This window comes from Amblyomma maculatum, chromosome 2, assembly GCF_055883805.1.
Source record: "Amblyomma maculatum isolate TAMU_Amacu chromosome 2, ASM5588380v1, whole genome shotgun sequence".
Taxonomy (NCBI): Eukaryota; Metazoa; Arthropoda; class Arachnida; order Ixodida; family Ixodidae; genus Amblyomma; species Amblyomma maculatum.
This window is the reverse complement of record NC_139345.1, coordinates 171,672,738-171,699,174: the sequence shown is the minus strand read 5'-3', so window position 1 is coordinate 171,699,174 and position 26,437 is coordinate 171,672,738. Positions and strand designations below refer to the sequence as shown.

The 26,437-nt window shown below is 41.7% G+C and overlaps 1 protein-coding gene across 1 annotated transcript; it reads right to left on the bottom strand.

Annotated features, from left to right (window-relative positions):
• Positions 1-2,106: 2,106 nt before the first annotated feature.
• Positions 2,107-13,598, bottom strand: LOC146200438 (uncharacterized). The gene is made up of 4 exons (XM_084592366.1): positions 13,451-13,598; positions 11,903-11,985; positions 10,095-10,178; positions 2,107-2,243 (listed from the first exon to the last, which is right to left on the bottom strand). Exons 1-4 carry the CDS (start codon positions 13,522-13,524, stop codon positions 2,107-2,109), a joined length of 378 nt encoding a protein of 125 aa, XP_084448492.1. The 5' UTR covers positions 13,525-13,598.
• Positions 13,599-26,437: the final 12,839 nt, after the last annotated feature.

The following is a 26,437-nucleotide window of genomic DNA, read 5'->3' as shown; positions in this document are numbered from 1 at the left end:
GATTTTTCAGGCCCAGAATGCGCTCGAAGACTAAACAATACATTGCCAATTGCAAGCAATGTCAACGCCACAAACGCCCCACTGCACCTCCATCTGGCTTGCTGCGCCCTGTGAAGACCCCGACAGTTCCGTTTGATCAAGTAGGCATTGACCTCGTAGGTCCATTTCCGAAGTCCTTGGCTGGAAATCGCTGGATTGTAATCTCCTTCGACTATCTCACACGTTACTGTGAAACCGCCGCTCTTCCATCTTCTACGGCGCATCAGGTGTCGCTTTTCCTGCTGCACTCAGTCATCTTACGACACTGGCCGTCACGAATTGTCATCACTGATTGGGGCCGACAATTCACTGCTGATGTTGTTGAAGAGTTCATGCGTTTGGGCGCCGCAACTTGCCGACACTCGATGACATACCATCCCCCGACAAATGGCTTGACAGAGCGCGTCAACAGAACGCTTATAGACATGCTAGCCATGTATGTGGATGCAGGGCATAAGTACTGGGACATCATACTACCCTTCATCACGTGTGCGTTTAATACTGCCACGCATGAGACTACTAGGTAGAGTCCATTCTTCCTGCTGTATGCCAGACCTCCACGCTACCCCCTGGATACTTCTCAAGCCGTGAAGATCCCTGCCTGCGTGAGACCCTCTGTCTCGCCAAAGAAGCTCGGAGAATCGGCCGCTTACGGTCTGGTGCTTCACGAGAACGTTCTAAAGTACGATACGACACCGGTCACCGGCGTGTTACGTACTCTAAAGGTGATTTCGTCTGGCTGTGGCTTCCAATTCGGCGCCGCGGCCTACATCAAAAACTCTTGGCCCACTATGACGGCCCATATGTGGTTGTCAAAGGCACCAGTGATTTACCTTATGCAATAGCCCGCCTGACAGCATCAGGACGTCGGTCTGCCAAAACCGAACTACGTCATGTTGCCGCTGGAAGCAGTGTCAGCCTCGCACGACTGACGAACACGCTCCGAGGGCTTCGGCTGAGTAGGGGAGAAATGTCACGCTACTGACGATGAAGAATTCTGAGGGTGTGGCAGAAGAGGAGGAAGAAGCGTTGGTTTTCTGGGGGCTAGTAGGCTTCACCTTGTCCCGCTGCCACAGCACTAAATAAACACCCCTTTCTGATTTCACCGTAACAATATTTGGAACTATTTAGCACATAAGAATATAGTTATCATCATTATCACCATCAGCAAAAGCAGCCGCCTGACTATACCCACTGCAGGGCGAAGGCCTCTCCCATATTCGTTCCATTAACCCGGTCCTGTGCTAGCTGCATCCACTTCACCCCTTCGAACTTTCTAGCCTCATCCGTCCACCTAACTTTCTGCCGCCCGCTCTACGCTTTCCTTCCCTTGGAATGGAGTTTCGTACCCTAAGCGGCCATCGGTTATCCTTTCTTCGCACTACGTGTCCTGCCCATGCCCATTTCTTCTCCTTGATTTCAACTATAATGTTAATAACTTCAGTCATTTATCTGACCCCCTATTCATGTTTCCTATCTCTTAATGTTACCCTACCACTTTTCGTTCTATGGCCCTCTGCGTTGTCGTCAAGTTAAGTAAAACCCTATTTGTTAGCCTCCACGTTTCAGCCTCAAAGGTGTGTACAGGTAACAGTAAATAACATAAAACATAGTCAGCTCAGTGCTCGGTCGTGCTGGCGAAGTGGTTAGGGCGCTCGAATACTGTGCCCAAGGATGCGAGATCGAATCCCTACTGCGGCGACCGCTTTCGACAGAGGCAAAAAGCAAGGCGCCCGTATGTTCTTCAATGCCAGTGCACGTAAAGCAAAACCAGGTGGTCGAAATTGCCGGAGCGCTCTCACACGTCATCTCTCATGCCATGAGTTGATTTTCGACGTTAAATTAACTCAAACCAAACAAAACCGTTCAGTATAGCGGGGACAACATAAAACAAAGGCAGATATGAAACAGTCAACAGAAAAAGACAACCTTAGATACTTGCATGATGGTCACCTGTCACTAAAGCCACAATGCGTGCTTGCTTTCGTGGTTTAAAACTTGGTAAAACAATGCAGAGGCATGCGACATTTTCCATTAGCTTGTGGGTTATGTATTTTATGTTTATTATTAAATGATTGTCTTGTTTCTGCATTTTTCTTGGTCATAGGTGATGAACTTCTGGGGACCACACAGTAGGTCGTAGATAAAGAAGCAAAGGCTGTTGACTTCGCTAATCTTGTCAAGGAGGACCCATATTTCGCAACCTGCATATAGTAAAAACAAAATTTGAATCCAGTATAAGTAGCGTTTGTTTTGGTTGCCACTATATATCGGACTATATTTGAATGTACGAGCTTGGTTTTTTGTAACAGTAATATCTGATTATTATAATCGACAATTTTTATCTCTACCCTAGGTTTTTCATAAAAGATTGAACAAGTGAAAAGGCTATAATAAGAGGTTTGCTGACATATACACATTGCAAAGGTAGTTCTCACGCTATAATTAAACGCAACGAATATGAAATGTCCCCTACAGAAACCATTTTTTGAACCTTATTGTTTGAGAAGTGAACGTCTTGCAAAAATAAATGTCTGTACAGTTTATTCCCGAGTAAATAATTTTATCTGAACTGAGAAGTGATCATCCCTGCATTAGATTATATCCTACAGGTTTCATGCATGTGCATTCACAAAACATGATTCAGTTCTTTTTACCTTACTGACAATCTGATAGATGTATATTAGGATTCGTTATCATATACTTATTTATTATGAAGCGCATGTTCCGCGACACTTTTGTTCACGGCGACACGGATAACTGCCGGCTTGTCATGCAAGGTAAGAGGAATGTGTTTTTTTTTTTAAAACGTTTCGATCAAGTTATTTTTATAAAACATAGGATATAATGATATATCTCAGTTCTGCGTTCTAGGCGTATGGAAAACGAATAGGTATTTCAGCTGCAGTTTTCCATTGCTTTTGTATTGTTCACTCAGTGATAAGCAGCGAACAGCGTTTATGTGATACGCAGTCAGACCAGCAGATTAGCCTGTACGAATGCAGACAGACACCGCTTTAGAGAGACAACATACGAAAGATGTGTAACAAAATACTGTGGCGGTTTGTTGCAGTCCACGGGAAGCAAATTCAATCCGACAGAATTCTTCGTTAAGGCCTCGTACAACTGCGAATACTTGAAAATTCCACTAGAGGTAATGTTGGTCGAGTATGTTAGGATCACCAAAGTGAAGTACATTGGGGATAACAGAGCAATTACTGATTGTTATATACACAAAATAACCACACGACTACAAAGATAGATATACAGATTTACAGATTTCTAAGAAACATCGTAATTACAGCAAAATTCTACCTGTCCCTATTTCCAACCCAAACCGCAGCATTCCAACTGAGCTACCTGAACAAAATGTTGGTCATATGATAAGGGGCGAGCGAACTCACTGACAACTCGATGTTGTAAGGCTTATCATCGGAGGATACCAACGAATGATCCGTATTACAAATTTGCTCTATCTTGGGGACGCATGCTTCTATGCATTTAACAAACGCAATTTCAATTTCAACATCACTACAATCTTGTTTCCCAAGTTTTGTGATAGCGCTTACTGGCTGGATTCAAAACGCTTAACGCCATTACTGAAGTTTTCATGTCGAAACAAACATTTGGGGCCATATACTGGGCTACGTGCACTGCGTTTACAAATGTAAGGCGTTCTTAGGGACCCCGGAAGCCGCAGGGCTTAGCAATTTCATTCGCTTATAATTCTGTTTGAAAACTAACGCTATTTTCTAGTTTCCAGTTTCGACGACTGCACTTTTGAGCAAATGTAGCTGGTATTCGGGAAATCCGAAGACCCGTAACACAGTAAGACCACATTGCCTTGTCCTCCATTAAACGTGTTTCATTTCATTTCGTTTCCATGTTTATTACCCTAAAGGCCCAAGTGGGCATTACATAGAGGGGGGGGGGGGGCAGCAGCATCCAAACATTGTCAAAACATTAGATAGTGTCATAACATGTTAACAATAAAAGGAAGATAAAAACAACAACGTGATATACAGAACGAAGAAACAATTACAAACAATGTTACATATACAGATCGATGGCAACACGAGCACAAATAAGAAAAGAAAAAACTAAACAAGCGTAAAAACTTGAAAGAGGCGCAGTTCTCAGTTTGTCGCGCAGTTTTGACTAAGCAGGCAACATCGTTTCCAAAGCTTCTCTAAAATTTTTTATGGTTCGAGAGGCAACCAATTTTTGATTCAGATTGTTCCATTCTCTAATTGCCAGATGAAAGAATTAAAACTGTAAGAAGTTTATTCGAGCAGAAGGTTCCACTTTGTGATCATGGTCGGGACGAGGAAAGATTTCAGTGGCCGGTTTTATTTTCGCGAGGCTATAATTTAAAGGATTATAGTAAAGCTCGTGGAAAAATATTAGGCGATGAAGTTTTCGCCTAATCTCTAAAATCTGAAGACCTTACTCTCGCCTGTGTAAATGCTGGAATGCGAGGAATAATTGCATGCAATAAAACGCGTAGCTTTGTTTTGAAGAGAGTCAAGTTTAGCTATTAGGTATAATATATGAGGATTCCAGATAATCGAGGCATATTCTAAATTCGGTCGTATGATTGTGTTATAAACAAGAAGTTTAGTGTCATTGTCGTAATGACGTAATGACCGTCTCATGAAACCCACGGTTTTATACGTGTTCCCTAATATGTAGTCAAGGTGCGTGTTACAAGACAGGCTGGATAACAGGTATACTCCTAAGTACTTGTGCCTGTGTGTGGTCTCAATGGCTATGTTATTGATCGTATATGTGTAGTAAATTGCTTGATTACGTGTTGTGAAACGAACAAGTTTAGTTTTTTTTTTAATATTAATAGTCATCGGCAATTCAGAGCATCATTTGGTTAGGCGTTGTAGGTGATTTTTAGTTGTAAACATTCGGTGAGGTTAGTCACAGAGCGATAAATAACGCAATCATCTGCAAACAATCTGAGCGAGGAAGTAATATTAAGAGAGACGTCATTTATGTAGATCAGTAATAATGTGGGGGGCCCCAATACGGAACCCTGGGGTACACTGGATTTTATTGCCTGGAATGAAGATACTTTTTTAATGGCCTGTCGCCCATTATTTAAGTATTCCTCAACCTAATTACCTACTGGCCTAATAATGCTATTGTGCCTCATTTTAAGTAATAATAGTTTATGTACTACGCGATCAAAGACTAAAATATGGCATCTGTCTTTTCTAAATTGTGTACACTGTAGTGGATGCCTGTGGATTTCACACGCCGCACACGCTGAAAACCATGCTGGTTAGCAAAAAGTATGTTCTCACTGAAGAGAAAATTTATCATTATAGAAGATAGAATATGCTCAAGTGATTTGCGTGCTATTGATATAAGCGATATGGGCGTATAGTTAGTTTTATTATTCCTATCACCTGTCTTAAACACGGGAACTACGTAGGCAGTTTTCCAGTCATCTGGAACATGTGCTTCATCAAGCGATTGCTGAAAAATGCAAGCAAGAATTTGTGCTGAATTGAGTTTTGTTATCTTTAGCAGCTTAGCAGTGATATTATTAGGTCCAAGGCTGCAGGACGATAGCAACCGTTCAATCGTTTTAAGGACACCTCCTGTGTTTATGGTAATGCTAGACATGACGGTTCTAGTATGAGGACTTAAGCTAGTGAACATGTGGTTGACTCGTTCTGATAAACACTACAAAAATAAGCATTGAGTTCGTGCGCAACTTCCTCGGGCTCTAAAGAGATACTGGAATCATGCTTAAGGTTCGGGAGATCATTCGAAAGCGCAGGTGAAATGACCCTACAAATTTTTTTGAAATGGTCTGCAGAAAATTTAGCATATCAGTGTTATAAAAGTTGTCTTCTTCTCAATTTCTTGTTTGCATACCTTTGTAAACTCTAAATGTTCGGACCAGTCAGCGCCAGTCTGACTACGTGGGGCTTTGCTGTACAACGTTTCTTTTTATTTAGGGAACGTTTTATACCTCTTGAAAACCATGGCTGATTATTTATAATGTGAATGCACTTTTTCTTTATATATTTTTTTGTAGTCTTTTGAGTTCGTCTCGAAATGTAGTCCAGTTTTCAGAGACAGTAAAACATTTATAGATTTGCATAAAAGAATGTCAAAACACTTCAAACTCACTTTTCAGGCCATCACAATCAGCATTAGCATAATCATAAATAACCTTTCGCGTACAGATTTTTTAGGTGTTCAAGACCTGAATAAACAGTGTATAATAGCATGATAGTGGCGGATGTACTCTATCACTTGCGTACTAGTACTTTCGAGATATGTTGTAAGAACCAAATCTAAGACAGGTTCTGCGCGTGTCGGAGTCAGAACAGTCTGTATCAGTTGAAGCAGTGATAATAAGTTAAAAAGGTCTTTACATTCATCCGTTAGGCGCTCGTCTAGGGTCAGAGTACCTTGCCACAGCAAATGAGGAAAGTTGAAATCAACGGCTAATAAAATGGGAACATTTGCATAGTGCTAATGCACATGTGAAAACACGTCACGCAGTTCGTCGGTGAAGCTCAGAGAATAATCAGGAGGTCTGTAACAGGCACCAATCAAGAGCTTAGTGGCTGGTAGGTAACAGGAGACTAATAAAATTTTCAATGAGTTATCTATTTAAATAACTTTTTTGCTGAAATCTTTCCGCAGCCGATTAGAATGTCGCCACCTCTTCTGAGTTGGCGGTCTTTTCGATAAAAGAAAATTTCTCTTGAAAGCAAAATTTCCTTGTCTTCTATATCTGCGGTAAGTCTTGTCTCAGTGCCTACAATTGTATCCGCAGCGCAAGTGTGTGAGGGTTATTACATCATCCTGTTTATTCAATATGCTTCGAACAATCCCGTACAGTAATGATAATGCGGCTTGGGCGTTTCGATGTGGCGAAGGATTCTACCGTCATGGCGCCTCTATTTGTGCCGATATCTGATGAATTCAGCCATAAGCGGAATCATAGCACTACTTTTTTCTAGCCCAAGAAATGTTTGTCAAATGAAAGGCGCATTTTTTCCTTTCCTTTTCTTGGCGATTTTCCCGAGCGAAATCACGGAGCTGTTTTCGCACGATTTGGACATGAAGTGTGAAGTCTTCTCATACCCATACCTTATCAGTTCCGTCTTTTAGGTTAAACGCATTTGCCAAAATTTTGCTTTTAGTTTTAAAACTAGCAAACCTAACAATCAGTGGCCTGGGTTGTTCTTTTCTTTTACTACCAATTCTATGGGTGCGCTCGATATTGGAGATATCAACACCAAGATTAGCTTAACAGAAATCAACCACAACTCCCTCTGATGTTTCGTAGCTCTCTTTGCCCTTTTCCCGTAGACCATCGAAAATTAAATTTTTCTTACGGGACCGATTGTTCATGTCATCAAAAAAGTCAGCCAGAACCTCCTGGCCCTTTTTCTCGCGCGTGCATTCGATTTTAAGGTCATCAATTGAGCTCTGAACTTCAGCTACTTTATCTCTATTTTTGAGGCCCTTCAAGGCGGATTCCACATTTTAAAGGTGCTTTTGTATATCAGTGTCAGTGATGCCAGTATGCTTGCGGGGCCAGCTGCTATAAAATTTCACCCGCAAAGGAAGAGCGAACAGAACTAATATACGGGCATCACAACAAAAGATATTTTATTGCGAAAATGAATTAACCGAGGTTTACTAACACTTCTAAGGGACAGTCCTCGTACCAAGTAAAATTTATCAGTGGTAGTTTAAAAATCTCATGGCGAAGCGGACATCCTTCTGCTGTTTATGCTACAACTATGTTAATCTCGCTCGGTTTGACGGTAATGGCACATCCGTAAATCCATTAAAGCAAACGCATTGTCAAAGAGAAAGAGAATAAGATTGCGCATGGTTAAGAAAAGTACGATTCCAAATGTGTTCCCCTGCTAACAGACAACATGCAAAGGCGGCATTTGTCACCACAATCATTCGTAATGCAACCGTGTCGCCGGGCGTGACGCTAAGGGGGCTATATATATATATATATATATATATATATATATATATATATATATATATATATATATATATATATATATATATATATATATATATATATTATATATATATATATATATATATATATATATATATATATATATATATATGTATATATATATATATACATATATATATATATATATATATATATATATATATATATATATATATATATATATATATATATATATATATATATATATATATATATATATATATATATATATATATAATAAAAAGAGGGCAGCTTTCCTAACAATATGTGGACTCGAACAACGGACCCTCGTAACACCTGAACGGTATGCAGAGGCTACAGCTCGAGTCTCGGACCAGCGAACTTGGACATTATATTCTACTTCCCAAGCTCTCAGGGAAGCTTTTTTTACTGTTCTTCTGAAATGAAACGCATCCAAGCTGCCTCTGGGGTCTAACGTTCCCCGTGAGGCGAGCGTAAACAAACCTTAGCAGAATTTTGAAACCGCAAAACCACCCATTCTCTCTTGGTACTTCGGACTACTGATGCAAAAGTACGGGTAAATTGGTTGCCAATAGTAGTGATATTTAAAACAAGTTAATGTTATTGATAGCACTATGGACAACATTATAATCTTATCATATAGTATGTTTATATATGTCCTATGTATATGCAGCTGCTGGACAGCAATAATTTTAGAATCTTTTGCGATAACTGAGGATAAGCAATATTAAGTTGATGTAGTTTATGAATGAAGTTTTTGGCCCAATAAACAAATAATTATATTTCGCAATTAGTGGCCAGTAATGTCATTATCAATATATTTGCACAAAATAAATACTTGCGCCACGCCGAAAAATTTGAATGAATAACTTTTTAAATCACAAAATGCAGAATACCATTACTGCAGTGCCGCTCCACGTACTCGTAATGGCTTCTTTTTCGCTACAACTCAAGAGCTCAACATAATGGTAGTGTCAACAAGAAACTTCAGGTGAACAAACATCGGCAGTCAAACCTTCTTTACGTTTAGCCAGCTCCAAGTATGTAAAATCATCTAATCAAAAGCTGGAAATTAGTGTTCAGCGAATGCCCACGTTGCCCTAGCGCTGCGACTATACATTCCAAAATATTCTCATCAATATCTGTTTATTTTCCTACTCCATCATGCACCCAATCACATCCATCAGCTTACCTCCGGTTATACGAAACGACATTCGGAACAGCGATTCCTTTCTTTTGCCCAATGTTGCATTGCAGTGGAACATTTCAAACATTTATTATGTCATGGTAAGAAATCAGAACCGTTTTTGAACAGTGCGTCTCGTGCAAGTTCTCGATGCGTTGGCAAACTGAATTAGTGTGGCCGTCGTCATCTGCGCATTGATGCAGAACGTTTCGTGCAATCGTACCTTCAATATTTAGCCAATTATACAGATTTGATACAGGCAGGTAAACTACACCAAACTATGCAAAGCGCAGATATCGCCAAGAGTACTCTTTGAAGTGATAAGAACACCAGATGTCGACTGAGATGGAGACGCTCTAGCGGCCTCTCTTCGGCCTCTCTTGTAAGTGCGAATAGGACATTCTTCACACTGACACTTCCTCCAGTAAGTGCTTAATATGGGTCTGCAAAGGTTCACGGCCTATTCAGCACTTTTCACCACACCCATACTACATATTTGGGAAGGCAAGTTTATGCACCATTCAGTTTAAGTGGTTTATGTTATACATGCGAAAATATATTTCAAAGTACTACCTATCCTGCCTTGGATAGTACTGATTATCCAAACTTCTATAGGCTATCCAGGAATAATTTTACAGCGATACTTCGATATTGACTAAACGCTTGATATTATTGATAATATTATTGATTGTTTCTCAATTATATGCTAGAAACCTCAAACGCGCAAAAAAGAAAGTGAATTTAAACTAATAGTTCTAACAGTTCACCGTCTGCATGCATCGCCTTAACCTGTAAGTAAAAAAAAAAATGAAAACTTCGATTGCCGGGAGCACTAGGTGAGAAAAAGCGGCACAGTATCGTTACCGTTATCGCGATGTGGAACACGCAGGATGTCGCAGTTCTCGTACTCAGACGCCAGGAAGATGTACTGCAGAGACAGGATGTTCACTGCAATAAAACAGAAGGAGCCACGTTTGTGGAAAACTTGTTTGTTTCACTCACATGCAGCCTAACAGAGCTATTTCACTCTGATTTCAATATTAAACTGACTGGCTTCTACAGGTCTTGGGATAAGCATACTACCAGAATAAAACTGGCGCTGTCTTTCCAACTTTCCGTTCTGCAGAATGCAAACTTTGTAGGCACACCAAAAATAGCTGCTCAAACATGCGTTAAAGCAGTATCACCTATAATTTCAGAAAGATACAACCGAGGTCTGCGTGTGTATGCGCACTTATTTTCGGCGTTTATTGCGTGCCTGTTTTGAAAATGTTGACTTCTACCCAGTAACGTATATTTAATGGGAGCCTGGCATAAACTAAATTTCTTTTGATTAGCAGTTTGTCCACATTTTGTCTCACACAGCGAAATAATGGGCAAATGTATTCTCCAATGGGGTTTCTTTTAATAAATCCAGCTGCATCGCACACTATAATGCACGATAAAAATTACTATATCCGCAGTACCGCTCCGCCCGCTTTCCCACGGGAAGCTTGTAGTTTCCAGCGAGTACTGTTGAAGAGGGCACCCCACTTGCAGTTTGTGACAAGTTTGATTACTCGATGGAGCAAGAGAAGCTTCAGGGGCACAATTTTTCAGTGCGTTGATGGTTAGGCCATTCACATTGTGTTTTAGCAACGATATTTTCTCACGCTAAAAGAACGTTAACATCCAAAAAAAGCGAGACGGTTTGTTGTAGAGGTAAGATATCCCTTATATATTTTCTGGCTCGAATTCGACAGGAACCTATGGTACGGCATGCATGCGCTGTAGCTGGCAGTAGCACTTTCGGATAACCTAATGACTTTAGCTCTAAACGGCCTTAATAAAGAAATAGTAAAAGAGAAAAAGGCTACCTTCAATGAAGAATTTTACGTTAGAAAACCACGCCGGCTCCAGCTTCTTAGGGGTAAAATATGTAAGAACTTATATCGCATTCGGTCCGGTCGTTTCAAGTGTTTCTCATTAGTCTACCCCTGATATATGGCCTGGATCTTTTCATTTCCTGCGTGCTCGGGTGAGGCTAATGCAGTATTAGTTTACGGCGATCCCACCACAAGGTAACCAATTGGATTCTAAGGGAGAGAAAGAGTAGCAGGGGGAGGCATATAAGTAGGCGGATTAGGTCAAGCAGTTCGAAGAGGTGAAGTGGATGCAGCTACCACAGTAACAGGTTAGTTGGAGTGATATGGGAGTGGCCTTTTCCCTGCAGTCGGTATAATCCGGCTGCTCATGATGATGATGAGCCCGCCGCAGGGCTTCAGTTAGGGAGCTCTGGTAATTTTCTCGACAACCCGGCTCTAATCCTGGTCGCAGCGGCTGCGTTTCGGTGAACATTCACACGTAAAAACGCCGAGTATTTAGTGATGTCATGAACTTTATAGGTGCCTGCGAGAGAAACATTCGGCCCGAGTAATCTTTATCCCACTCTTATTTGATTCGCGGCTTCCTGCCTGCCCTCACTACGTATTTTATAGGTATATCTGGAACAGTGAATTACACTGTACCAAAAAACCCAAACGTTTAGGCATAGGGAATAAGTGACTCAAATTGGCGTACACGTGACCTGATCGGGAGACCGCTGCGAGGGCTAAGATAATCTTCAGTAATTTACTTGATTATATTTGCCCAGTCTAGCCAACGCCTGCCACTTTTCCTTTGCCCTCACTCACCACTCGTCGGAGATGAAGTGTAAGCGTTGCCGACGGCGTAACCATCGGTGGCTTCCACTGTTGTGTACACTGTCCGGTTGACTCTGAAATAAGGCCTCACAATCATTGTTAGATGCACATGCACACACAAAAGTCGAATGCCTCCGTACGCTTCATCAAGAGTTACCCTAAGGCCGCGTATCCAAAGCATTTTCAGCGCACCTTTTGCGAAATGAATGTACAAAAGCGCAATATTCTTACGACTCTGACTAAGCTTTGTATGCTGTTTCACCTCTGCAATCATTTTCTCCCTTGCTGCTATTCAGCCCGACCTTACAGCCGGCGACTACTCTGATAAAGCGGGAAAAAAACAACAAAAAATTAGCATTTACAAAGTACTTATTCAATTTTTTGGCTTAATTACTATTTACTAAACGATAGCAGCGAGAATAATGTAGAAAAAATTTGGTATTTCCCCCAAAATTCTCAAGAGCTAAGTGTTTCAATATTTTCAATTATGAATGTTGTAGCAAAAATATGTTTTTCCTTGCTCGTCACGCACCCCGTATTTTTCTCACCTCTCTCAGGTGATCATTATTTTTCATTTTGTTCGCAGCAAACAACTTATTTATTTATTTATTTAAAATACTCATCCCTTCCACAAACTATTTCCGATTGGAATGACCGCACTAACAATGAAGAGCTGCAACCATCACTAACGTTGTTCTCGCAACATATCACCTAGTTTATCTTTATTGCATTTGTTATTTCACTGCTGTGTTGTATATGTTTAGTTCTATTCCTAACTGTGCAAAAGAACTTCAACTTGCACAGTAATTATTGTTTATTTTTACCTGTTTTCTTAAAATGCTTAGTTTGTATTACCACCCTGCTATAATCCCAACACTGGGATTGCAGTATCAATAAATAAATAAATAAATAAATAAATAAATAAATAAATAAATAAATAAATAAATAAATAAATAAATAAATAAATAAATAAATAAACGACGGAAATACCACATCGATTTAAGAACCACCTTGTACGAAGCGTTTACAAGTATTTTTTAGCGCAATCAATGCGAAAACGGCGTCATGATGTTCAAGCTTATTCTGAGTCTTATATACAGGCATAAAATCACGAATTGTAATCACCCTATCTCGTGCTAACGTAAAGACTTATAGGAATACTACAGCTCTTTATGCTAGGACAGGTATCACTAGAAAGGCCGATAGAGGTTATTTATTAGGCATCGCCTTGTTATGTCAGAATGCTTTTCGCGTCATGGTCATTGCATCCTGAGAGGACTATTCCAACTGGTCCAGACTTAGATGCAGTTTGGACGTTCCCGCTTAATGTTTTACTGCTTAAAGATATTCGGGCTGACAGCTAGATCCGAACTGAAAGCTGGTATGACATGCTTCCCGCCAGCGATAAATGTGATCCACAAGACGAAATTAAACATGTGCCTGACAAAAGCAAGGCGCATGTACCGAATGTGAAATTGTACAAACTTTACACATTAACTTCATCAATTATTTTAATTGTTTTACTTAAGTGGCACTTACAGAATGTTCGAATATGGGTTCCAGTGTAGAACGAAGCCCATGGCGTATTGTTCTTCGGGATAGAACTCGAACATGCGGCCGTAGATGCAGTCGCCGTCCCAAAAGAACCCAGGGTCATGCTCAAACGATCGTTGCAACAACACAAAGTAGCGAGGTTGCAATAGCGCCTGTGGAAGGAAAATGGACAGAGTGTTGCTGTTTATTATTACATGAGAGTGGAAGAATGCAATTTCTTTCTCACTATTGTCACATAAACCAAGAAAGTAAGAAAGTGGCCGTGTATCACCCGCCACGAGAGATTTTTGGGGCGCGTTTAAAGGTGAGAATACTCACCGGCCGACGCGGATCTACACGAACTGTAGCGACATGGTTAAATAGCTCTTAAAGGCAAACTTGTTATGGCTGTGGCGCACTAAAGTGGTGACATCACGTAAAGCGCTGGAAGCCTTACATGAATCTATACCTAACGAATAAAAAGAACGAAAGAGAATCAAGAAAATAAACGCCATCTTTCCAGTTACATGACACAGAACTTTTTTATTTGCCACCCCAAGGCAACCGTTGAAATATTGGGAAATGAAACAGGCTGGCCCCAATGTTTAATACCATGTTGCACGCACTTGATACGTCCTTGAGTAGGCTGTAAGGCTTAGTGGTAGATTAGCACGTTTATAGGCTGCGTGCTTTAGTATATAGCCTGTCCTGGTCCAAATATACAATATTTTGTGTATGTGCGTGTCTGTGCGTGCGTTTGCCATGATATGTGCTTTGACCGCCTAGTAAAGAGCAGAGACATTAGTCTGCCAACCAAGATCCGTATAACCCGTGCTATTGTCTTTCCAGTTGTGATGTATGGATGCGAGAGTTGGACTGTGAAAAAGGCTGACCGCCGAAGATTTGACGCGTTTGAATTGTGGTGCTGGCGAAGACTCTTAAGAGTTCCTTGGACTGCCAGAAGATCAAATCAGTCGATATTGCCGACCATAAACCCTGACTGCTCATTGGAGGGTCAAATTCTAAAGTTAAAGCTCAGCTACTTTGGTCATCTGATGAGAAGAGAGGAGTCGGTGGAGAAAGATTAGATGTTGGGAAAGGTTGAGGGTCGCCGGAGAAGGGGTAGGCAGCGAACGCGATGGTTAGATGGCATTCTCGAGGCATTGCAGATGAAGCTATGTGATGTTAAGAAGATAGTGAGAGACCGGAAAGCGTGGCGTGACATGGTCCATAGGGTCACGAAGAGTCGGACACGACTGAACGCCTGAACTGAACTGAACTGTGCTTTGCAGAGCGTAAGTATTTCTACATTTTATATTGAAATCTTAAATGGATAGTTTGCATGTGAACTCCAGTGTTGAGCATGTCTACGAAAGATGATGTCTAATCGCATTCAATTTCACGCAAACATCGGCTTTGCACCGTGCATCGCCTTGGGGTTTCTACTTAATCGTTCACAGGAGCCATAGCGGGGAACTGCATAATGTTAAAACTACCGCTATCGACGATGTTCACCTCCAAGAAGGTGGAGTCAAGGACATCTTATGGCTCGAAGGAAGACTGCTCGGACATCTTTCATGTCACGAAGACTGCACTTCGGTGCACCGGCATATGCCTGAAATAGCGCGAAAACAGAGCGCTGTAGATAAAACAGTATTCAGAACTTTACTTGGTGCTGAACGTTTTTAAAAGGGATTCGAGGTTTGGCATGAATTTGAGAGCCCTTGGGCGTGGTTTTGTTGGGCTGGCTCTATCCAGTCAAAGTGCCTTCGCATCAACTGATAAGTTGCTTCATTCTTAAAAGTATTAATCTTGCTTCAGGCGACACTGTCATGTTTGTGTTTCAGAAACCAGTCTCTGTTATTATTGCTTTATTTTCTTAAATACAGAGCATTGTTTACGGTTCGAGAGCAAATACAAACATGACCGCCATATCAGTGCTGGAAGATTTAATTTTAGTAGGAAAATTATATTAGGCTATTAAGCAAGGTGCCAATTGTTCGGCATAAGTGAAGGCGTTAACTAGGCTGACCCGCGTGCTTCTGGTGCAGAGAAGTAGTCGGAAGCCTATTGAACGTGCAATCAGCGCTAGAAGTTTCTACTTATAAGCACAGCTCTCTATCTTCTATAAATCAGAGGCGCTACGTATTGTGGCACACAACTTCACTACTGGTCGGCAACGCTGATAAGGGACAGAAAGCATTTGCAAGCTTCCAGGGTTACTGCAAGGCATGCTTGATTCGCATGTTCTCTCCCATGCTCTCCCCTTATGCATGCTCTCCCCCGGTTTTTATTGTTCTTGTAATGAAAACCAAAATGAAATATTAAAAAAACAAAGTTCCAGTTTATCTCCCGCAGAAAGTCTGAAGCGCTCGGTTACACTCTGCAGATGTCAGCAACCTTGGTCCTCTAGCCCACCAAGTGACCAAACTTCTTGAGTCTTCACCTGACTTCGCTAAGAAATTAGTACGACAACTGGGCGCGTCAGACGTGCTCGAAAGCCTTAGTGTAAACACATCTCTTCGAATGCACTCTTCAGGGCTGTCTTTGATTCGAAAATTCCGACGGGCTTTTAGGGAAAGCGTAATTTCAACAAGGGTGAATGTAAAATAGGAGAGGAAAGCGAACAGAAATCATTACGGTTATTTAAAAGATCGTCTGAATGTTCGAAAGCTGAAAGCCTTAACCCTAGAATCGACGGCACTGCATAAACTGTTTGGCGTATGAATTATATTAACATAGAGGCCTCACTCTGAAGCAACATCAAATGTTTTTGAAGCTGTGACCTTACAAATTGTCTTGAAACTGACCTTACGGCTTCATTAATATTTTCGTCCTCGCAAAGCTCTTCCATTAAAGGGGCTTTGAGCAAAGGCGACTGTGCTTTATAGAGACGTTATTAAGTGTGCTCATAAGAAAAAGAAAATGATTTCGCCGCAAATTTACCAAGTCAACAGTAGCGCATTTATTGTCAAAATGATATGGGCATGTTGTTCTGTGCGAGTTAAGTGTCTCCACAGAAACCCAACGCGTAACATCATAAAGGAAATCTGTGGGTGCCAACAAGAGCGCTTCTTCGTTTGTGGAATTATACCGAAAGTGAAAATGCAGATCAGGAAGGAAGATTTCTTTGATAACTCAAGAGGCAGTGCCCTACCTTTTGAAGCGAGATCAAGATGCCTTAGAACACGCAGCTACAAAAAGAAATTGAACAATGGAGATGACGCATGTGTTGTATGTGGTAACATCAGTAAAACGATTGACCATATTATACTTGAATATAATGGTATCCATCCGAAAGTTGATGCAGGCGCAGTCACTGTTCCTGAAGCTCTGGGGTTTAGAGATACCAGTGGCCGGGTGAATAAACCGGCGGTGGAAACTAGCAAAAAACGACTGGAAGATTGGTGGCTTAAAAGCAGAGAAGTGACATAATGTTACTAATGTAGAAACAAAAATTTAATAAGTAGAATGATGGTTTAGTGAACCCATCTAAATCAATAATTAAGATATAGGTAGAAAAATGAGCATGATAGCTACTGCTACCAACCCATTTCAAAGGGGACGCTCCTATATTCCATCCATCCATCCATCCATGCAGCCGGAATAATTTCAAGCGCCTGCCGCTCTCGCTTTTGCGAATCAGTAATGGGATAGTTCTCGCTTGTCTGCAGCTGTCTGTTGGTTGTTTGCGCCAGTGGTGCCAAGAATACTTGACAGAGCTGCATCCGCGAACATACGTAGGCATTACGGAATCCAGTAGCAAACGCATGAGCACGCTATCAACCTGGAAGGTTAGTTATTTATTACTGCGTAAACCAAATATATTCCTGCGATGATTAGCCGCGCCAGCTTGTTAGGACTTGAATCGCAGTGGGGCTTTAGGTGAATAGCAAGAAAAAATGACCTGCCATGGAAATGGGACAGAAGACTTGGCTTTCATTTTTTCCCCATATAGAAAACTTAGCGGCTCTTTGAACGTTTTCTAAACCCCTAAACGTGCAATGACACCGACGGCTCGCTATGTGAGCCATAAGATGTAAGTGCCATGTAAGTCTGCGCTTTGTGCTATCTGTTTGCCTGTGGAATTCATATAGTGCGTCGTGTCATGATGTGTTTTTGACATTTATAATGTGTAGATGTGCTGTTTCGCTCACATATGCATCACTAGGACACCATGACACGATGAAGCCAAATATGCCTGAAGCTGCCCTGAATTTTAAAATGCAAATATGTTGCAGCGCAGAAAGTCACACTTCTAATTGATGAGGCTTAGGACTACTTTTAAGAGAAGACAATCGCATTGCGTTCCTTCTTTGTCCAGTAGTACTTTTCTTCGTGCTCAGTACGGGGCGAGTAGTGTGAGATGTTTTATATTCTGAATTGCATCTGGAATCTTAATGATGCCATGCCGGACAGATCCGAAATAAAAACGACCTCCCGATTTTCTTGATAGTGCATTCACATTTTCGGGGCAGGAATGATTCGGCCTACCTTTGCATTGAAATGGATTCGTTTTGGTGAATGTTTGATCTGTAGACATTGATCATACTAGGAAAACATAGAAAAGCCAAGGTATACCCCACAGAGGGTACATATTGTACAATCGCCGGGTCACAAAAAGATGTGATATAACCTTAAGAGTATAACGCCGAAGTATGTGTTCTCAAGCTAGCATTTGGGTGCTGACAGATGACCATCAAAAACCGAGTCTATACATTCACGTAATTTCTGACCCCATAGACAAATGTTCCGAAGTCATTAAATTGCTGACAAGTGCCATGTGACAATCAACTACTAGGTGCAGTTCACACGTTTCGTTTTAATAAGAAAGTGTTCCAAAGGCTACAGAAAAGCTATCTGGACAATATTACCTGATTAGAAGCATGTAGGATTTCGAAACGGTATCATTCACACTCTATGTCTTGAAAGGCATTATATTAACGTGAGTTATGGCATGTGGTATCGCATTGGTAGTGTGAAAATTAAATTCAAACAAAGGCTAGAAGCTTCGCTATATGTTGCACGCTTCTTAGACATCATATTTAGCTCCTGTGGCGCACCTCAGAGATTCCCACATGGTCGCTTTTGATGATTTCCATGCTCAATCTCTTCATGTTGCTCAGATGATGATCATTTTTCCCCTTCCCCCTGCCCTCTCCGTTGAGCCTACCGAGGCGTCAGTAATGATCGATTTACGGTGGTGCTCAAGACCATAATTTTATCAAGCATTCAACCTTTCTGTCTAAAATTTGTGCAATTCGTAACAAATGTGAAATTAGCACTTCCTTAGTAAGATATTAAAATTGACTGGAAGTCAGTATCGCTATATCCGCGCCGCGGTGGTGGTGGGGTTAGGGCGCTCGACTACTCTGCACAAGGATGGGGTATCGAATCCCGGCCGCGGCGGCCGATTTTCGATGGAGGCGAAAGGATGGGGGCCGTGGGCTGTGCAATGTCAGTGCACGTTAAAGAACGCCAGGTGGTCGAAATTTCCAGAGCCCTACACAGAAGCGTGTCTGATATTCTGAGCTGCTTTGGGACGTTAAACCTTACAAACGAACAGTATCGTCATATGCCGGTTTACTTCTGCTGTGCTATACGAAGGACATTGCGTTCGACATTAACTTGATTAGTGGGGTTCACACGACCGACAGCATAATGCACAAATGAGAAGAGAAGAAAGAAACTAAAATCGACTGTATACCTTGTAGTCCTGGTTGGTTTTGCCACAATAAATAAACGAATACGCGCATTGGTCTGGTCATCCTCGAGCGAAATCGAAGGCATAACACGGGATGTACAGCGCCGATGTGTCTATATTTCCTACTTCAGCAGCTGTACAAATATTCTTTACTGGAAAGAAAAAAGCTGCGCTCAGCCGCCAATAACTTGAGCCAGAAGGCCGCAACAGCAAGGCGGTTATGGGGACGGGAAAGACGCACTAACAAGGGGCATCGCGACTAGCATACCCCATCGTTGTTATCTGAACCGGCCGCAAGATGGATTTCAGTGACGCCCTTACGGGCCATGGTCATTGCGTATGCAGTTACCTTCTATGCTTACGCATGCATCTATTAAATATAGTACGGCGCAATACCGAGAAAAAATACTTCCACTGGTAAGTAATTTAGTAGCACAGCCCGCAACGCCTTGTGTAGGTATATCTTTCACGATTGTCGAGAACTTTTGTTTCGGCTCGCTTTCTTCCGTGTTTAGCTCTTTTCTTATATCTCTGAGGCCCTTTTTTTTTTTTTGAGACTGAGACTTTTATCAGGCACCCTCCTCACTGACAGCTGTTAAGACTAACAATTCCTTTCCAGTATTCACAATGTCTAAGAGTATACCAATGATCAACACCAAGACCACGCTTTCTGGCACAATAACAAGAGCCGCATATTGTCTTTTCACACAAAGAGCTCACCGACAATGACGAAATGACAGTTATTGTGTGTCGAAAAAGACATAACCAAAAATAGCATTATTTTTCTTGCTGGCTACCATCCCACAACAATTCGTTGCGGTCGCGGAATTACATAGAGCTTGGGAAGCTGCTCGAGAACTATGACGGCTACCTTAAAGGAGTCTTGATGCTCCCAAAGGTAGGGTTTCAGCTCGGGCAAGTTGGTGCCTGCCGCAGAAACCAAGCAGGTGACGACGATGAACGCGGAAAGCTGAGGCAGGCCAGTGGTCTTTGATGCCGCCATATTTCTTTCTCTTCGGCAGGAAACCGCTCCTCGCGCTACGTAAAAGCGGAGAAAAAGTTGCAGTGGTTATCTATATTATTCCGATTATAGTATAAGAGCATTGGAAGCTAATCTTTGAGCTTTCCTGAGCAACAATCAAGGAACCGTTCTGTCAAATGATGGATACCTGCACCTGGATATAGCGAGAGAGATCACCTGCCAGAGGGACTCAATGACTGAGACAACCGGGTACTGACAAAAGTAGCCTAGATCGAACCCGACCAGTTCCATCAGCTTGGACAGTTTTTTCATTGTTAATGCTCTACAAAAGGTCAAAGACAGACAGTATTTATTCATAGGATCCATCACTCTCTCTGCTCGTTGGTGAACATGAAAGGCACCTCAGGAAAATTCGTCCCTTTGAGCTTCAACAGAGGACTTAGTTCGAACTTTCCGAGCGAGGCCTCGTGGTTATGACCCCACGAAACATCTTAGCCGAACAGAGTGACGGCAGGAAAAGCTCGAACAAAAATATCCGTCGGCGGTGGTAAGCGGATTAGTGCTTTTGAAATAAACGTAAGCCAGTTGCAAATGCTTTTTTTCAGTGGCTGCTGGTTTGGTTTGTGAGTTCAAGTGGCCACATTGCACCGGCAGGTAGAACACAATTACTAATCTGGACACCATTAAGCTCAAACGCTGCAGAAGAATACCTAATAAAAATTATGAAAACAGCAAAACCTAAAATTTAATGCACTTTATAATTTTGAGGCAATCGGAATGCAATCCAAGCCAAATGTAAGAGCTCTCTTAGTGGCCACGTTGAAATTACTGAAGACGCATTACTTGCTACTGAAAGGTTTAAAAGGTGAAAGAAAACTGAGCTGCGAATTTGTGGGTTACGGCGAGCTCTTATTATAATAAATCAGGATCGCTTCAGTTCTTTATTTTAGTCTATGTCCATGGTCTTGCTGCGCTTATTATGCATCTCTAAAAGAGAACTGCCATTAAATGACTAATGCTAACAATCACTTACTACATACCAACGATCGGGTTGCCGGCGGAATAAAATGCTGTTTCATCGTTCTAGAAAGCGACGGGCTAGCAATTTTGTTGTAGAAGGGCGGCGGAAAAATACGGAATTCAATACCCAGCACATAGCTAAGGATAGGTATACTGCTACCCTGAGGCTTAACAACTGATGCTTTCAAGAAGAAGCCACTGAATACTTAGAAAACAATTTTCAGGTCTAACACATGTCAGAAAACCTCCATTGAGTTCTACGGTGAAATAAAGCTGCTATTTAAGGGTTTCCACAGTGGGTCCTAGGAAAACACAATTTGAAACGTTCGACTTAGTACGCACGTGGCTCGGACGGCATGACCATAATTCCACGTTCAGAGTCGGGACTGAACGACCGCAGGGAAGGGTTTCATGGATTGTTCGAATAGTGGCGCCGTCAGTGGATTGTTTGTCCCGAGACTACTACGGGTTCAATGTCAATTCGAGTAAATCACGTGATATGTCTGAGCCGGAAAACTCAGTACACCCTCTTAGCTCCCTGTCAACGCCTGTTCCTTCCTCTAAGCCAAGCACCTTCCTCACTTCGCGCTCAGCACGCGCGCCTAGTTACTCCTAATGTTAACGCTGCAGCGCTGACTATCGAAGGGGCAATGAACGTCTGCCACGATCTGCGCTTACGACCACCTTCGTGTCTGCTTACTTTCCTTCTTACGTGTGCTTGTTCCAGGAAGAGTTATAACAGTTATACCGGTTGAAATGCACAAAGAGTACAATGATGTTTAAATAAAAAGAACGTATTATCACGCGTTTTCTGAATACCCATTAAAGCCTACGCTCAGTTAAATGACTGAACCCTGCGAGTAAAAAGACTATATGTAAGTAGTAAAGCTAATTTGTAAGAGGTAGCTCACAGGCATCAGATTACAAGCCTTCGGACTTGTAATCCTCCTCTCGCACAAAAATTCTCACTGACTTTGCGAACTCAGCGCGTGCGAAGACATTGCAGCTTTTTCTTCAGCAGTTCTGGGAATGCGGGTGTTTGAGTGAATGTCTGCGCATATCTTGCAAAACCCCGATGCGTCATAGTTGTACAAGCATAACATGCCTAGGCATCACTTTTAAATTTGCAGCTATGGTTTGAGTATTGCAGGAGGCTGGTATTAAGTTATTGACTCTGGTTGTCTAGCCTTTTAAACTCTAACAAAAGTGTTTTTTTTAATATTTGTACAGGGTATGTAGGCAGTCGTTAATGCTTTCATAAAGAACCAGATCTGTATAATTTGTTGGCAATGGCAGAAACCTACAAGTGTTACGAGGAATGACATGCAGATTTATTTATTATATTGTGCAATCTTAGAATGTACTGCAAATATTGTGTTTCTGGGAAACTTTTCCATTGAAAAAGGCGCTTGTTTACGTTTTCCGAAAGTGTAGTTCGCTGTAAAATATCACTCCCGATCATGAAATTCTGAGTGTATTGTTAGAGACACGATGACGACGTTATCTAAGAAATTGATCATGAAATGGAATGGGAACTATTCGTTACCGAATCGCAGCACAGAATTTCCGATTTTTGATTTCAGTGTTCCGAATACTTGCAAAGTGACACTTCGTAATGCACACTGTACTTCAAAGATTCTTTACTAAGTATACTGGAACAAATCGTTTTGCACTAAGATAAGACTTTTATAGCGCATGTAAACAGGGAACAGACAAGCGGAAACAGCTGTTTCTCGGCAAGCTCTCACTGAGACCTGCTCTTCTTCCCTGGTAGACCTTATTCTTAAGAAAAGTAATGTAGAAAAAAAGATCAGCTACAATCCAACGTGCGAAAAAAAAACAATCTCTGTTCGCGCACTCGAAATTAACACTGCCTGAATTCGCAGGCAGAGGTGCGCCTTTATCTGCACTGCATATGTGCATAGAAAAGCTACCGCTATACCTATGCGGAAACCTGCAAAGGCGCGCCGGCTTCAAGTTAGAAGCCGCATGCGGACTCCCAATACGTAGCAATAAAATCATATATTAGAAGCGCGCTCTTCATTCATGGGGTACCAAGTCGCTCCAAAAAGATCGACAATACCAGTTGGGCGAGTTGGTGCGCACGGGGATCCATAACAACAGCGCGACAGACGGGAAGTGGAAGAAAGGACGGCAACACAGAGCGCTGTGTGTTGCTGTTGTCCTTTCTTGCACGTCCCGTCTGTCGCGCTGTTGTTATGAATCCAAAAAGATGCGGTCCTTAGCCTGCATACAGCAACTGGCCCTTGTGCTTTTTCGGCGATGAAATTGTGCATGCCTTAATCACTATGGTTATCGGCAAAGGAAAGTCTGCGGCTTGCTCATTTCGATACGTCTTACTTGAATTCGCGTGCTCACTTACCTCCCGGTAGGAGAAAGGACCTTGGCAAAAAGGAACAGGGACCACCCGACACATAAACGAATGCACAGAGCAAATACCTCTTCTGCCTCCTGTCCTATCTGCCTTTATTTTGACTTAAATGTCATGCATCTTGTTTGATCACCTACGCTAAGGCCACCAAAAGACTTATCTAGTGCAGTTTTATATAAAGGAAGCTTCAGCGATAAAAAATGAAATGTCACTTCGCTCAAGCAACGCGTGATTCCACTCCCATTCTTCCCTACAATAATGCAACTTCCGTGATCCGAAGACGGAACTAGTAGGTGCTCAAATTCGCCGATGAACTTTGCTTGAGCAGAAATTCAGTTATGGCTACCTGGTGTAGCTTTTTTGAAAGTGATTAGAGCGAATGCAAAAAAATTCAAATGCACGTGTAGAACGTAGCGACCTCAGACGTTACAAAAGCGTCTGCTGGTAGCACAGTCTACCATACATATGCGATCGAAGACAATAGTAGAAGGGGCGTCCTTCACGTCATTCACATAATGCGAATGTTGCGAGCGCAGCCCGAAGCATGACATCGTACAATGTGCAGCAATAGTGTGCAAAACACTTTATAAAACTACTAAGTAACTGTATGTTTCACACCAAATATACCTTCGGCAACAGAGCCTCCAGGTTTTGTTCATAAGCAACTAAAAATTGCAATCGCACATCGATAAGCTATTATCCCAACCACGAATTTTCAGCCCACATCCGTCTCATAATTATAATGCTTGAAGATTGCTGACAAAAGAAGTCGTAGCAGTCGCGATGACTGGGAAATGATTTAGATACTTTCAATTCTCATCGGTTGACGTACTGTTTCTAAAGAGTTCATCATATATTTTACTCAGCTTGGCATGCTTGCAGCGAGGCGAAAGTTGCCCCCTCATACTGTTAATTTGGTATTTTGACGTAATTACAGAGCTTATTTGCCACCTGCTCTCTGATTATCTCTTTCCTTAACTGATCTGCGCTTAAGCAGAGATTTGCACTTCCAAAATTAATTCGTACCACGTCTATTCCTTCCCAAATAGCGCCTAGATGTCAGACTTCTTGAACACTCATCGTTAATGCGGCATGGCTTATCTCTGGAATGTTTTTTTTTGTTTCTGGCTTTTCCGTGTAGTATATCAGTACTGCGTTCACTGTGTGGCTCGAGGGGCTGCGTATCTGATGAATGCGGTGAAAGAAACAAGACCAAAGCGCGCAATGCCACACAATACGGCGGGAGCGTTGCTGCGACGCGGTATTTATTTCGGCTACCAGCATTCGCGCTATATGAATGTTGGCGCTACATTTCAACTCAACAACGAGATCAGCTTTAACGAACTATTTCCAATTCCCGCACAGGTCGCCATAGAAAGCATAGGAACAAATGTCTTGGGCAGCAAACTAGCATTGGGATGGGTTCTCGCTTCAATGAAGTCTTTACTAAGTGGCGGACGGTTAAAAATATATTTGACGATAAAATAAGCACGTCACCACTCATCTGTGCAGTCTGCTGGCCTATGCTGCTTTTTTTCACTACGAACTTTCGTTGGAATCGATAATGGCCCACCTATGTCACACACCGGAAAATTTGGATTTGAATTCGGATATATATACGACTTCCGCTTTGTGACTGGTTGTCGTTACGTGAAAAGCAGAACCTTCCGCAGTTGCCTTAGCAGAGTAATGTATATAGCCCAACAGCATGTTTTTACCTCGAAGAATTCTCTCAACAACGCAAGTCGTCGCTTTGTTGTCGTCGCTGTTCTTTCCACGTCAGCTATGCCGGCTGTGTCTCATATTATCACCCCGTCCGCGGTAGCCATATTGCCATTGAGCAGTCGCAGAGGCTCAAGTCCCTGTTCTAAAATCATTCCGGCGCGATGCTGTGTTTGGAGCATCGCATGACACAGTACAATGCAATTTGACGTCTTCTGCGTGCTGACATACCACACACATTTTATTTATTTGGGCTCATTTAGAGATAAATGAAGAAATCCAAAATAAACGTTGTTGTTTGCAGCTTGAGGTGTCCCTGATTTCTTTTAACAATTGGATAACAGATGGCAGAGAATCGAATAAGCCAATTAAAAAGACAGGCATATTTACACTCAAACATTACCGTTAAGTATAAGCAATATATTGCACAAGACAAATAAGCACCGATGGTGTAAATGCATTAATTTCTAGGCCAGTTTCTATGTAGGATAACGTTTAGCGGTCACGATAGGGCGTTTACAATTATTTGATGGCAACAATTGGCCCTCGGAACAGGAATTAACCTTTTTTGTGTGACTGCGCGTATTATTTGTTTAAATAGTCGGACATAAGCTTGTTACATGTCCTTAAAAATAATTTGTACGATGGTTTAAGCAAAACTGTAACTACGTAAGAGTTTTCGATAGTACACATGCTGGATGTTCAGAGGGTTTTACTTACAGAAAAGACCTTCGGTGCGCGAGTTCTGAAGCGCGTTTGTAATAGCAGGTATTATTTTACTTTGCATCTATATTATTTTCGTCAGACTGGAGGCTTACTTTGTGCCCAAATAGAAGGGGATAGTTTACATGTTATGTAAGGATGAATTGTAAATGATATGTTCAGCTGGCATTGGTAAGATGTAGCTATTTTGATATAGATTACCTGCTATGCGGCTTATTTTCTGAAGTATAAAATATACGTGAGTGTCCTATGGCGGGCTGTTTTTTAAGTATACGCCAATGACTTTTATTGAGTAGAAACCTTCTATATTCAATGAGTTATATAATATATTTTGTGCCATTAGGATGCACTTAGCTCTTGCGTTGAAGATGACTGCTTGTGATTTTTTTCGGGTTTACCTTCAAAGAATTATTCTGGCTTCTTTTTGAGGGATGGGTAGGTAATTATTAG